Source organism: Salvelinus sp. IW2-2015, linkage group LG3 (assembly GCF_002910315.2).
Source record: "Salvelinus sp. IW2-2015 linkage group LG3, ASM291031v2, whole genome shotgun sequence".
Taxonomy (NCBI): Eukaryota; Metazoa; Chordata; class Actinopteri; order Salmoniformes; family Salmonidae; genus Salvelinus; species Salvelinus sp. IW2-2015.
This window is the reverse complement of record NC_036840.1, coordinates 21,375,229-21,390,654: the sequence shown is the minus strand read 5'-3', so window position 1 is coordinate 21,390,654 and position 15,426 is coordinate 21,375,229. Positions and strand designations below refer to the sequence as shown.

General features: G+C 42.7%; 2 protein-coding genes across 3 annotated transcripts in view; one reads left to right on the top strand and one right to left on the bottom strand.

Moving 5' to 3' along the window:
• Window positions 1-1,246: 1,246 nt before the first annotated feature.
• Window positions 1,247-7,237, bottom strand: LOC111981247 (calcium-binding protein 2-like). Its single transcript, XM_024012437.2, has 8 exons — window positions 7,151-7,237; window positions 6,426-6,524; window positions 5,889-6,021; window positions 2,876-2,906; window positions 2,376-2,519; window positions 2,176-2,285; window positions 1,798-1,945; window positions 1,247-1,568 (listed from the first exon to the last, which is right to left on the bottom strand). Exons 2-8 carry the CDS (start codon window positions 6,521-6,523, stop codon window positions 1,540-1,542), a joined length of 693 nt encoding a protein of 230 aa, XP_023868205.1. The 5' UTR covers window position 6,524; window positions 7,151-7,237; the 3' UTR covers window positions 1,247-1,539.
• A 4,367-nt stretch (window positions 7,238-11,604) lies between these two features.
• LOC111952382 (SH3 domain and tetratricopeptide repeat-containing protein 1) overlaps window positions 11,605-15,426 on the top strand; it is a 25,626-nt gene continuing 21,804 nt past the window's right edge. For both annotated transcript variants that reach the window (XM_023971005.2, XM_023970996.2), the window contains exons 1-2: window positions 11,605-11,870; window positions 15,010-15,081. In XM_023971005.2, coding sequence (XP_023826773.1) covers window positions 11,711-11,870; window positions 15,010-15,081 — 232 coding nt within the window. In that variant the 5' untranslated portion in view covers window positions 11,605-11,710. The remainder of the gene's footprint in view (window positions 11,871-15,009; window positions 15,082-15,426) is intronic.

Below are 15,426 nucleotides of genomic sequence, written 5' to 3'. Positions count from 1 at the left end.
GTTCATCTGTACAAACAATAGTACACAAGTATAAACACCATGGAACCATGCAGTCGTCATACAGCTCAGGAAGGAGACGTGTTCTTTCTCCTAGAGATGAACGTACTTTGGTGCGAAAAGTGCAAATCAATCCCAGAAAAACAGCAAAGGACCTTGTGAAGATGCTGGAGGAAACAGGTACAAAAGTATCTATATCCACAGTAAAACGAGTCCTATATCGACATAACCTGAAAGGCCACTCAGCAAGGAAGAAGCCACTGCTCCAAAACCGCCATAAAAAAACCCAGACTATGGTTTGCAACTGCACATGGGGACAAAGATCGTACTTTTTGGAGAAATGTCCTTTGGTCTGATGAAACAAAAATAAAACTGTTTGGCCATAATGACCATAGTTATGTTTGGAGGAAAAAGGGGGAGGCTTGCAAGCAGAAGAACACCATCCCAACCGTGAAGCACAGGGGTGGCAGCATCATGTTGTGGGGGTGCTTTGCTGCAGGAGGGACTGATGCACTTCACAAAATAGATGGCATCATGAGGGAGGAAAATTATGTGGATATATTGAAGCAACATCTCAAGCCATCAGTCAGGAAGTTAAAGCTTGGTCGCAAATGGGTCTTCCAAATGGACAATGACCCCAAGCATACTTCCAAAGTTGTGGCAAAATGGCTTAAGGACACCAAAGTCAAAGTATTGGATTGGCCATCACAAAGCCCTGACCTCAATCCTATAGAAATATTGTGGGCAGAACTGAAAAGCGTGTGCGAGCAAGGAGGCCTACAAACCTGACTAAGTTACACCAGCTCTGTCAGGAGGAATGGGCCAAAATTCAACCAACTTATTGTGGGAAGCTGGTGGAAGGCTACCCGAAATGTTTGACTCAAGTTAAACAATTTTAAGGCAATGCTACCAAATACTAATTAAGTGTATGTAAACTTCTGACCCACTGGGAATGTGATGAAAGAAATAAAAGCTGAAATAAATCATTCTCTCTACTATTATTCTGACATTTCACATTCTTAAAATAAAGTGGTGATCCTAACTGACTTAAGACAGGGAATTGTTACTTGGATTAAATGTCAGGAATTGTGAAAAACGGAGTTTAAATGTATTTGGCTAAGGTGTATGTAAACTTCCGACTTCAACTGTACATGTGTAGATATGTCTTCTGTCCCATGTCTTTATTTTGTACTTAGAAAAGCAYACTGTAAAAAATTATACCAAAAAATGTGTTTTTAAAAATGTGTAATTCTGAAATTCTAATTCTTTATTAAAATAGCAAAATGGTATCTTATTTAGATTTCATATTACATACAGCCAATCAGTGTCTACAAACTGATGAATCCAAATACATTTACAAATATAATCTTGCCCATTGTACACCATATTTATTTTCTCAGTGACAGAGTATAGAGGAGAGAACAGTAGAGGAGAGAACCGGAGAGGGGAGAAAAGGAGGAGTGAGGAAATGAGAGGAGTACATCTCATCATTAAAGCTGATCATATACACAAATGATAGCATCCTCTCAGGTCTTCCAGCACTTACCGAATGGACAAAATCATGACGAACTCTGGAAGGCAAGAGAGGGAAATGAGAAAGGCTACAAAATATATGGGCACCACTGTTTAGATAATTGTATGTTTGTGACTCTGTGTGTGTGTGTGTGTGTATGTATGTGTGTGATCTTACTTCTGTGTGTGTTTGTGTGTCGACATGTTTCTGCATGTTGTGAGTGTTTCCTCCATGTGTGTGTGACTTTACATGTGTGTGTATGTGTCTATGCACAGTTATCTCCTCACCATCAAAGTCGATGCTTCCGTCTCCGTTGATGTCTATCTCTTTGAGTATCTCTTCCAGCTCTCCTTTCTTCAGTTTCTCCCCCAGTAGACTCTTCACCGCCTCCTTCATCTCATCCTGGCTGATCTTCCCATCACAGTCCTGGTCAAACTGAGAGGAGGAGAGGGGAAAGTTATGATGGAGGGATGTTGAGGAGGAGAGAAGGTGGGTGATTAAGTGAACATGGGAGTTAATATTGGCTGAGGGCCATTAACAATAATGAAGAAGCTGGGAGATTTTAATGAGAGTTTGTGTAGGGCCATAATGCCTGTGTTTGTAGGCCTGTGTTTTATGATCATTCCCTTAATTTCAGTCTCTTTGGCTCCGTGTCAGTCTCCTACCTGTGAGAAGGCGGACCTGAGCTCTTTCAGCCCCAGCATGTCTGCTGTCTCTCCCATTATCCTGGGACCCATCAGCTCACAGAAATCGTCAAAGTCCATCAGACCGCCCACTGAAGGGAGACAGCCAATCAACAGTCAGGACACAGGTAGGAACTGGACAATAAGCACATTTAAATGACAATAGCTTAAAATGTACATACTCCTCATCTTGATCTGTTGCACTATCTCCAGCAGCTCCATCTCAGTGGGCATGTAGCCCATGGTCCTCATGCACTCAGCTACGTCCTTGTAGTTCAGGTAGCCGTCACAGTCGTAGTCAAACTCCTTGAAGGCAAAGTCCAGCTCTGTGCCAAAGGTTAAAGGTTAGAAGTCAGAAGGTGAGGATGACACCATAGAAATAGAATTACCAGAAAGGACATTGCCATTCAAGTCAACGTTCCGTGATGGGTGGACCGGCTGCCATACTGAGTGTACCCATGAATGTACCGTCAAATTGCCGTGGTCTGAGGGGCTTTTCCCCAATCTAGTCAAACTATTTCTATGGATGATTCAAAGCTACCCACTTTTCACAAATATAATGCCTGTCTGAATCCTAACTTGAGTAACACGGGTTGCGTATAATAAGTTGTGCAACTAGTCAATCTACTGTAAGTAAAGCATTCTATTGTATGTGCAGTATCACTGTGATAAGAAGACTCACCATCCAACTCTGCTTGGGCCAACTCCCTCTCCTAAAGGAAGACAATGGGCAAAGGAGAGACACTATATAAACAAAAGTATGTGGACACCCCCTCAAATTAGTGGATTTGGCTATTTCAGCCACACCCGTTGCTGACAGGTGTACAAAATCGAGCACCCAGCCATGCAATCTCCATAGAGGAACATTGGCAGTAGAATGGCCTTACTGAAGAGCTCAGTGACTTTCAACGTGGCACCGTCATAGGATGTGGCACCCATTGTACACCATATTTATTTTCTCAGTGACAGAGTATAGAGGAGAGAACAGAAGAGGAGAGAACCGGAGAGGGGAGAAAAGGAGGAGTGAGGAAATGAGAGGAGTACATCTCATCCTTAAAGCTGATCATACACACAAATGACAGCATCCTCTCCGGAAACTGTAAGTGCTGTTATTGTGAAGTGGAAAAGTCTAGGAGCAACAACGGCTCAGCCGCAAAGTGATAGGCCACACAAACTCACAGAATGGGACCGCCGAGTGCTGAAGCGCGTGGTATGTAAAAATCGTATATCCTTGGTTGCAACACTCACTATATAGTTCCAAACTGCCTCTGGAAGCAACGTCATCCAAGAACTGTTCGTCGGGAGCTTCATGAAATGGGGTTCCATGGCTGAGCATGGCCAAGCTTAAGATCACCATGAGCAATGCCAAGCGTCAGCTAGAGTGGTGTAAAGCTCGCAGCCATTGGACTCTGGAGCAGTGGAAACGCTTTCCCTTCAGTGATGAGTCACACTTCACCATCTGGCAGTCCGACGGACTAATCTGGGTTTGGTGGATGCCAGAAGAACGCTACCTGTCAGAATGCCAAGTGCCAACTGTAAAGTTTGGTGGAGGATAAATAATGGTCTGGGGCTGTTTTTCATAGTTCTGGCTAGGCCCCTTAGTTCCATTGATGGGAAAATTTAACGCTATAGCATACAATGACATTCTAGACGATTCTGTGCTTCCAACTTTGTGGTAACAGTTTGGGGAAGGCCCTTACCTGTTTCAGCATGACAATGCCCCCGTTCACAAAGCGAGGTCCATACAGAAATGGTTTGTCGAGATCGGTGCTGAAGAACTTGACTGACCTGCACAAAGCCGTGACCTCAACCCAATTGAATACTTTTGGGATGAATTGGAACGCCGACTGTGAGCCAGGCCTAATCGCTCAACATCAGTGCCCAACCTCACTAATGCTCTTGTGGCTGAATGGAAGCAAGTCCCCGTAAGAAATGTTACAACATCTAGAGGAAAGCCTTCCCAGAAGAGTGGAGGCTGTTATAGCAGCGAAGGGGGGGACCAACTCCATATTAATGCCCATGATTTTGGAATGAGATGTTCGACGAGCAGGTGTCCACATACTTTTGTATGTAGCGTGTGTTTTAGTGAGGGAGCTGCCATTGAGAAACAACACTGTCTGTCCTTTTGAGTAATATTATAGTGTTTAGATCTATATATACTGGATAGGGTTCACCTTAAAGAGTCAAATGCAGGTACTTTTGGATGGAAGTTTAGCACAGGCGATTTGAGATTTACACAGTTGTGTAAGAGGAGGTTGGAAGTTTTTGGATCCGGTAGATCTGGTGTGGTAGGAAGTTAGTGAGGGATTGGGGATAAGTGGGGATGTTTCCTGATCATGGTGGATTAAATCGTTTGTTTGGGACACCGGTCAACCTCATTCACACGTGTGTTTTTTAAATTTTTAACTAGGCAAGTCAGTTAAGAACAAATCATTTTTTACAATGACGGCCTACTGGGGAACAATGGGTTAACTGCCTTGTTCTGGAGCAGAATGAAAGATTTTTACTTTGTCAGCTCTGAGATTCAATTCAGCAACCTTTCGGTTACTGGCCCAACGCTCTAACCACTAGGCTACCTGCCGCCCCAGCGTGTTGTTTTTTCACACATAGCATACACACACTGCATGCTCAATATGATCTAGTTTAAGTTCTAGTCCGAATTATTCTATCCTAAATCAATGTCTCCGAGCTAAGTTTTACAGTGTCAAAAAACAAAGTAAGAGAAGCAGAAATTGTTCATTAAACATCAGACATCAATTGACACACAATATCACATCGGTCACTAGTGGGTCTTAACGTTTACAAATATCCCAAGCAAAAAAGTTCCTAAAACAATTATACAACTTTCCCTTTGTGTTCGATGCTCTTCCGGCAGCTTCTACCTATTAATCCTAATGAATGGTGACGCTGAGCCACACTAAGGATCTAATAATACTGCTGTGTCTATAAGGATTAGCTGGAGAGGATAACTACTGTGTGTGTGTGTGTGTGTGTGTGTTGTGTGTGTGTGTGTGTGTGTGTGTGTTGTGAGTGTGTGGTGTGTGTGGTGTGTGTGTGTGTTGTGTGTGTGTGTGTGTGTGTGTGTGTGTGTGTGTGTGTGTGTGTGTGTGTGTGTGTGTGATGATCAGTGATGTGTGTGTGTGTGTGTGTGTGTGTGTGTGTGTGTGTGTGTGTGGCTTAAAGAGTTATTACCTACACACACACACATGCAGGCAGGTAGGCACACACACACACACACATACAGGCACACGCAGGTAGGCAAGCAGATAGGCAGGCACCCACTCACACACACAGCATGCAAAGATCAGGAGCTTAGCTAACGTTGTAGCTTCTAGGACTTTTCATTATTTTGCATGCACATCAATGTCCCCGTGAGAAGAAAAAAACACAGGACTGTTGTTAGCCTAGCATGGGTCAGAGGTGAAAGTAACTTTAATGTGTGTGTGTGTGGGCTCCCGAGTGGCGCAGCGGTCTAAGGCACTGCATCTCAATGCTAGAGGCGTCACTACAGACACCGTGGTTCGAATCCAGGCTGTATAACAACCGGCTGGGATTGGGAGTCCCATATGGTGGTGCACAATTGGCCCAGTGTCGTCCGGGTTTCGCCGGTGTAGGCCGTCATTGTAAATAAGAATTTGTTCTTAACTGTCTTGCCTAGTTAAATAAAGGTTCAATAAAAAGAATTGTGCGCGTACCGCTCCAAACACGCTGCWGAGCAGGGTGGTGTGTATCTTCTCCATGTCTTTCCTCTTCTGCTCTTTCTTAGACACCTTCTTGGGAGCCGACTCCGAGCCCGAGGACGAAGTCTTCCGGGATTTGCCACCTTTGCTACAGAACGTGAGCCAAGAGGCACCAGGTGTTCACAATATTGGAGACATTGGCAAGAGCTATCTTGACACTTTGACTTGACTTACAGTACTGTAATAAACATGAGGCGAAGCCACACAAATCTCTCAATGGCTTCGTACATATTCAAGTTTTATAACTAATAGTTGTGATACAATAGAGTTTTTCTGCACAAAAATATTCATACAAGTATTGTGGAGACGGCGCTTGACGGTTTTGTCGATATTTTAGGGCATCACAAACACATCAGGTATATCACAACCATTGAGTCAACAATATCACTTGTACAAACTGAGTGTGTACGGCGCCAATGTCTCTCAATAACTCTATTGTGCCCATCATGGCCAGTCAAGTTCTTCAGTCTCAAACGTAGACGTTGATCTTACCTGTCTGTAGAGGCTGCAGACGTTGCAGAGGTTACAGAGGCTGCAGACGTTGCAGAAGTTACAGAGGCTGCAGACGTGGTGGACGGGGTCTTAGACATCCTGAATAAAATGAATACACCAGATGAGGTGCGTGTGTCGTGTGTGTGTGTGTGTGTGTTGTGTGTGTGTGTGTGTGTGTGTGTGTGTGTGTGTGTGTGTGTGTGTGTGGTGTGTGTGTGTGTGTGTGTGTGTGTGTGTGTGTGTGTGTGTGTGTGTGTGTGTGTGTGTGTGTGTGTGTGGGTGTGTGGTGTGTGTGTTGTGCGCGCACGTGTGTGTGTGTGTGTATGTGTTGATAGCAGTTTCTCAGAAACTGATATTGCCAGGTGACACTGTTTGCAAAGCATACCCAACACACTGTGAAAATAGGTAGCAAGTGGTTAGAGCGTTTGGCCAGTAACTGAAAGGTCGCTGGTTTAATAACTGGGACGGGCAAAGTGAAAAATTGGTGCCCTTGAGCAAAGCACTAACCCAATTTGCGCCAGAGGTGTTATGGCTGACCTTGTAAAACAACACATTTCACTGCACCTATCCTGTTGATGTTACAATGTATATATATATTTTTTACTGTAACCTACTTTAGGGACATGCACACATACACAGTCAAGGTGAGGTAAACAACCACCTGCAGAAAAAAATCACTTCGACTCTCATTTAATGCAAATATTACAGACAGAAAATGTCTTTACCTTTAGCTGGTCCTCCTGGGTAATGTAACGACAGGACGGGTCCACTTGCTCTCCTCAACCTTCATCCCTCCCCTCCTTCTCTCTCTCCCCCCTCTGTCTATCCCTCCATCATCAAAGATGATTACCAGTGTATTACCTGGCTAAATGTGTCTAGGTCAGAAAGCTAAACATCACACTCGACACAGTGTGACTGACCGTGGCTCTCTCACACACACTAGCACGCCTACAGGCAGTCAGTCACACCGTGTTGGGTGCGTGTGTGTGTGTGGTGCTGTTGCTGTTGTGCGTGTCGTGTTGCGTGTGCGTGTGCGTGTGCGTGTGCGTGTGCGTGTGCGTGGTGTGTGTGCGTGTGTGTGTGTGTGTGTGTGTGTGTGTGTGTGTGAGAGAGAGAGACACAAATTATAAACAGTGTATTGTCAAGGGTATTATTGTATCTGATATCTTTTAAAGTGTATTTGTAGTTCAACGTTAGTGATAGTTCATAGCGTTGTCAAGGCTATTATTTGAGGTACAGTATTGGGCACCCAATTAGACATGTAAAAAGTATTTTGAACGTATGGTATTTCTGTTTCATTTCTGATTCTGACAAATGGAAATACAACTTATTTATTTGGTTAAACATAACAAAGCACACAAAAATGTATGATGTTTCATTACATTTTTATTTAAATTCATCAAATGCAGAGCAAATTCATTCATGAAGATTTTTTTTTATATAGGATTCACATAAATAGGCTGTGTGGTAACACTTTATTTTACGGTACTACTTTATTTCGAACCCCAATTCATAACTACATGGTACCAAATGATGCATAGATACAAGGTTGGGGTCAATTCCTTTTCAAATCAGTCAATTGAGGAAATAAAAGAAATTCCTGAATCAAATCACATTTTCGTCATTGCCTCCTATAAGAAAAAAATGGAATTGAATTGACCCAAACATTACATAGATAATAGTCATGCACACTTAAGTAAAAAACAAGTTAACAGTGGACTGAAAACACACCAGAACCAAAAAAACATTACTTAATGACCTATTCATCTTCACATAGTAGGTCTAGCCCTGGGCATATCGCTGGGGCACACTTCATGAGGATACACAAGGGCTTTCCTCTGTAGCATCTTGCACTTTGTCTTGCACGTTGTTGGCCTGCGTGCCGTGCAGTTGGGTCCGGGGTATCCCTGTCTGGTGGCTTCCAGCTCTCTGTGTCTCTTGCTGGGGCCTGCCTGATGGCTCTCCTCCCCCCAAGACAGAGTACTGTTGCTGGGCTGGGAACAGTAGGGCTGAGGGAGGTAGCTCTGGAGGTTATCCATGGGTCTCATCACGGAGGGGCCAGCCTGGTGGCTCTCGTCTCCCCGAGACAGAGTGCTAAAGCTGGGGTGGAGGCTGGGGCTCCTGGGGGCCCCTCTCGAGCTCACGTCGTTGTCTCTCCTTCTCTTTCTGGAGGGTATGGAGGAGGTGGAGGAGGAGGAGGTAGGCAGGACTGGAGACAGTACATGCTCATGGTGCCTGGATGATGAAGATACCACAGTGGCTGAGACTGAGGATGATGAAGTGGAAGGCAAGTATGGATGAAGGTGCTCTGCATGGCGTCTTGGAAGTTTCTTTGTGACTGAAACAGAGGATGAGCAGGAGGAGCCAGTGATGCGCAGAACTGGTTTCACCACCATAGGAGGAGGAGGAGAGGGACAACGCCTGATCATCTGGCTGTAGAGGAAGCTACAGGCCTGCCTGCCTTCCCAGCTGTCTAGAAGGTGGGCCTGGAGGCAGGCCAGGGTTGGGAAGGGCAGCTGACACAGGGCACACTTGTAGCCCTCAGAGCCCTGGTAGCCTGGACTGTTATTGGAGGCCTACAATAAAATACAATACAACTTTATTGTCCATATGTTTCAGTAAACAACAGAAATGTGTCTTCTGCTCAATTCTCCCCCTTCCTCCACACACATATACACACACAACACACACAGACCTGGCTGGAGACATAGCGGACGAAGTCGGCCTGGAGGTGGTCAGTGCATCTGCCTCGCCGCGATCCCAGTTTTGCCTCAAGGCCATTGGGGACGGCGTAGAGATGACAGGCCCTATCAGCCTCCTGGTCCTGCTGGTTATTGTGGACATGGCTGGGGGAAGATGGTGATGGCTCCTCAGATACATGCACCAATGGAGGAGGAGGAGACGGACACAGCCTGATCATGTCACTGTAGAGGCGATTACAGCTTGTGTTGTGGGTCCAGCTGACCAAGAGGTGGGCCTGGAGGGAAGCAAGGCTGGGGAGGGGCAGCCGACACAGGCCACATTGGTAGCCCTGGAAGCCCTGGTCGTCTGTTCCCTCAGTCAGGTCCTGGTAGACGGAGACACGATAGAGGAAACCAGCCTGCAGGTGGTCGGGGACTCTGGAGGTGCCTCCCAGGTTTGCCTCAGGGTCATCGGGTATGGAGTAGCGCCATTTGGCCCTGCCAGACTGCTGGTCATGCTCCTGAATACTAAATACCTCATCAAAATACCCTGTGGAGGGAAGACAGGCAGAAGTAAAGGTTAATGTCCAAAGCAGCAGCCTATTCCCTACATAGTGCACTACTTTTGACCAGAGAAATTGCACCCTATTCCCTACAAAGTCCACTACTTGTGACTAGAGAAATGGAACACTATTCACCACATAGTACACTACTTTTGAACAGAACCCTATCCCTGGTCAAAAGTTCTGCACTGCATAGGGAATAGGGTGCCATTTGGGTCATCAAGCCAGTACTTGGAAATGTATGCTGACTTATTTGTAAATTATAGAGAAAAAGACACATTCAAGCAAATAAACCTTCTTTATAGTAAACCTTTTATGGAAATACATTCACAATCTTTTAATAATTGAACAGTTTGTAGTCTTACCACTTCGTAGATCAATTTCTTGGTGAAGGATGGGGGATTGAAAAAGTTTGGATGTCATTGTAACTCACACACCTCTGCTCATTGAAGTAATGTTTGACTTATGAAAGGATTTGCATATGTTTGGTGAAAAGTGCATTCCAGTCTAATGTTTGGTTCTGTTTCCCAGGGAATCATGTGAAAATTCGGATACATCATAGAACTCAATTATGATGGAACCCTGATGTCATAATTGATATCTACCACGTGTTCTATTTTTTTACAGTAGGTTATTATTTCCTGGTAAACAGCAGAACTAAACACGCGACTTTTTCAGAAAGAAAACATGCACATCACAAAGTATTTCTTTCATTAAAAAAAAGTTTTTTTAAAGTAGTGTTAGACATTTTTTTAATATTGTGTTGCATTGATTATATATTTTGTTATTGTGTTATGGGCTATTATTGTGTGTTTTTATGTTTATGCTTTTTGTCCGCATTTCATAGGTCACACAATTCTTAGTAGTGCGAAAAGTGATTAAAACCACATTTAATACTACAGATGCTAATGGCAATATTGGGTCATTCTTTTCAGTCAGTTGGACTCCATAGCGCTGTAGTGTAAGCCTACAGCAGACTATACTAAGTGTTAACTCCAGGCTGATATAGAAGAGGAAAGGGAAACGCTGATGCTTCCTAGGATGTGCCTGAGTTTGGTTTTGGCAAAGGACACATGAGTGCATGCAGGAGACACTGTGGAAATGTTCAAATGATGCAATGGCTAGGCCTATAGGCTATATAGGAATTGGAATTATAAACTGTATCAATAGGTCTATGCAAGTGTTAAACATTCTTAGATTGGGATAAAGCGTAATACATTTGGATGTATACATTTTCTCGTGTGTGTATGTGTGTGCATGCGTGCGTGCGTACAAGCATTTCGTTACGCTACATCCGCAAATCCTGCTAAATATGTGTGTGACCGATACGATTTGATATGATTTGATTCGGACTAGTTTACTGCAGTATCCGTTTTAGAATGTGAAATAGCTGAGATACCAAGGAATTATGAATGACATAATTCAGTCAGAGAGGTGGAAATGTTTTATATAAAACACCCAGAACTCAAAGTTCTGGAAAAATGCATTTGAGGATTGAAAAAATAAGTAAAATCTTTCCCACAGGCCTATGGCCTATATTTATAACTGGGAATTCCTGTTTCTGTTGACAGAACAGTCAGCGCAGTGGATTTTGGAAAATAAAGAAACGTTATTTGTTTAGTCAGGGATTATTAACCTGTTCAGTGCACTTTCTCCGCACCTGTGACACAGTGAACTGGTGTCTCATGAGCCAAACGTCACAGGAAAGGACATGACAATTCTGATGATGTTGGGAAATCTATAAGTAAAACAGCGATTTTCTCTAATTTAGAATACCGTAAGTAACAAGTTGACAACACCATATTACTAGTATTCTATGACAATGCATCTCTAAGTGTGGGGTTTACTCAAACGTTTCATGTTATCTTCGACCAGGAAAGTAAAAGTTTATGAGCCCTTGCCCCCTCCCCTATGCGTTCTGCGTGGATAGTGCGCGCGAGGCGCAAGGAGGGCGCGGTGGCGCGTGATCCACTGTCGATCGCGGGGTTTTCGGTAGGGCCACTAAGGTTACATGGAGAAGTGGGAAATTATTTGATCGAAGATGTCAAATGCGGAACAGGAGGTAGAACCGGTCGCGGTGGCGGTGGGTAACGGAGTTGACACGAGTCGCGGTTACCGGAGAAAGCTCTCAGCAGATGACCACAAGCATCATCACCATGATCCGGTAAAAATTGAGACTATCACCCGAAGTAGAAAAATGGGTGAGTAAGTGATACAAGTAAAAAAGTACACTCAGATGTACAACCCTCTGCAGTAGTAGTCTACAGTGATATTGTTATTAATTAGGACTATTTGGGGATATATTACAGGCCAAGGCCTATATAATCATTAGATGTATTTCTTTTCTCAAATACAAACCTTTAGGTAATGATAATCTTTAGGAATAGTTTGACCAAGGTAAAATTAGTTTTATATCGGATATTCGGTGTTTATTCGGTTTTCTCTTCTAAATAACTATTGAACCAAGCATGCCATAACTATGAAGATGGCATATTCTGAATCAGGGATGGATGGAGAATAATCCATACTTTAAAAAATATATATGATTTCTGATTTCAATCTTCAATAGCTCTTACATAAAGCGTGCCATGACTATGATAATGATATATTCTGAATCAGCGGAAAATGGACAAACATCTACAGCTGTTTTTTGTGGGGAGATTTGGAGAGAGAAAAATATTCAGACTTTCAATCTTCAATGGCTCTTACCAAAGCATGCCATGACTATGACAATTATATATTCAGAATCAACCACTTTTTTTGTTTCTTGAAATATGTGCAGTACCAGCCAAAGTTTGGACACACCTACTCATTCTAGGGTTTTTCTTTATTTTGACTATTTTCTACATTGTAGAAATAATAGTGAAGACATCAAAACTATGAAATAGCACATATGGAATCATGTAGTAACCAAAAAAAGTGTTAAACAAATCAAAATATATCTTAGATTTTAGATTCTTCAAAGTAGCCACCCTTTGCCTTGATGACAGCTTTGCACACTCTTGGCATTCCCTCAACCAGCTTCATGAGGAATGCTTTTCCAACAGTCTTGAAGGAGTTCCCACATATGCTGAGCCCTTGTTGGCGGCATTTCCTTCACTCTGTGGTCCAATTCATCCCAAACCATCTCAGTTGGGTGATTGTGGAGGTCAGGTCATCTGATGCTGCACTCCATCACTCTCCTTCTTGGTCAAATAGCCCTTATACAGCCTGGAGGTGTGTTTTGGTTCATTGTCCTGTTGAAAAACAAATGATAGTCCCACTAAGAGCAAACCAGATGGGATGGCATATCGCTTCAGAATGCTGTGGTAGCCATGCTGGTTAAGTGTGCCCTGAATTCTAAATACATCACAGACAGTGTCACCAGCAAAGCACTCCCACACCATCACACCTCCTCCTCCATGCTTCACGGTGGAACCACACATGTAGAGATCATCCGTTCACCTACTCTGCGTCTCACAAAGTTGGAACCAAAGAGTTGGAACCAAAAATCTCAAATTTGGACTCATCAGAACAAAGGACACATTTCCACCGGTCTAATGTCCATTGCTCGTGTTGGCCCAAGCAAGTCTCTTCTTCTTATTGATGTCCTTTAGTGGTGGTTTCTTTGCAGTAATCGACCATGAAGGCCTGATTCACTCAGTCTCCTCTGAACAGTTGACGTTGAGATGTGTCTGTTACTTGAACTCTGTGAAGCATTTATTTGGGTTGCAATTTCTGAGACTGGTAACTCTAATATCCCTCTGCAGCAGAGGTAACTCTGGGCCTTTCTTGTGGTGGTCCTCGTGAGAGCCAGTTTCATCATAGCGCTTGATGGTTTGAGTGTGCAAAGCTGTCATCAAGGTTAGTTACTACATGATTCCATATGTGCTATTTCATAGTTTTCATGTCTTCACTATTATTCTACAATGTGGAAAATAGTAAAAAATAAAGAAAAACCCTTGAAGGAGTAGGTGTGTCCACACTTTTGACTGGTACTGTATATATATTTTTCTTCTTTCAATCTTCAATACATCTTAGACAAAGTGTGCCACGACCATTAACATAATATATTCTGAATCAGGGGAGGATGGAGAAAAATCCACTGGTTTATTTTTTGGATATATATATWTTTTTTATTACATTTTTTTAGATCTTCAATAAGTTCTTACACAAAGTGTGCCATGACTATGAAAATGATATATTCTGAATCAGGGGCAGATGGACCCCAATTCATTGATTTTCTTCCATCCTCCCCTGATTCAGAATATATCATTTTCATAGTCATGGCATGCTTTTTCTAAGATCTATTGAAGATTGAAAGCAACAACAAAAATGATATCTACATTTTAACAAATGAAAAAAGTTGTGAATTTCTGTCCATCCTCCCCTGATTCAGAATATATCATTTTCATAGTCATGGCATGCTTGGTCCAATAACTATTGATGAGAGAAAAAACGAATATCCACCAAATATCTAATGTAAAACTAATTTGACCGTGCTAATATTTTGATGATTGATTGTCTAGTACTATGAATAGTCATAATAGCTCCGTTTTATTGAACTATTTGACAACTTGATGATTTAAAGGTCTATGGTGGTCTGTTTTGTTCCCCTTTCCCTCCCTTTCTATTCTTCCTGTTTAGATGGGGACCCTATGAAATCAGAGCTTGGCAGATGCCTCCTGTTTGCTCTCTCTCTCTCTCTTGCTCTCTTTCTCTCTCTGTCTCTCTTTCCTGCACTTGTCATAATAAACAACATGAAAGACATGTCACTCTCTGTCTCACCAAAATGAACAATGAAGTACTACAAAGTAATAGAAAGATTGATTTGTTACCTATTTTTTTTACAATCTTGCATTCTACGTTGGTAGCCAGTTTATAATAGCAATAAGGCACSTCGGGGTTTTGTGGTATATGGCCAATATACCACAGCTAAGGGCTCTATCCAGGCACTCTTGCGCTGTCGTGCATAAGAATATCCCTTAGCTGTGGTATTTTGGCCATATTCCACATCCCCTCGTGCCTTATTGCTATTATAAACTGGTTACCAACGTAATTAGAGCAGTAAAAATAAATGTTTTGTCATACCCGTGATATAAGGTCTAATATACCACGGTTGWCAGCCAATCAGCATTCAAGGCTCGAACCGCCCAGTTATTTTTTTTAAAATATTTATCAAAATAGTATAAATTCTGTCTTCAATTGTTGGTTATATGTTGTTACCACTTTACTTAAAGCATCCCAGTACAATGAGTTATAACTTGTTCTAAGCATGTATGGCCCATTAAAATGTCTTATGACAAGGCTTATAATATGTTGTGTCTCTCTATTCATAACCAATGCACCTGTTTATTACAGAGAGGTCATTCTCCAGAGAAGCTGGCAGTGTAAGGGGAACCATGGCAACGTCTGAAGATAACTTCCCAACAGGTAACATTTAACTGATCTAGGATCAGGTCCCACCTGTCCAGGTAATTAATTACGATCTAAAAAGCWAAATGGATCCTAGATCAGCACTTCTACTCTGAGATGCTTTATGGATGGACCCAGACATTTGACACCAGTTAAAGGGTCAATTCCATCTTCTCATGCATGTATATCAGACACTTCATTCTCAATGTGGAACTTTCATGAAATTGAATGGAATTTTACAAAAGTTCCAACCACAGTATTCTAATGAGGAGTGGAGAGAGTTTGGGGTTTGGCTTCGGCAGTTAGAGTAGTTATGGTTCATGGGTTCTCTCTCTCTCTGTCTCTCTCTCTGTCTCTCTCTCT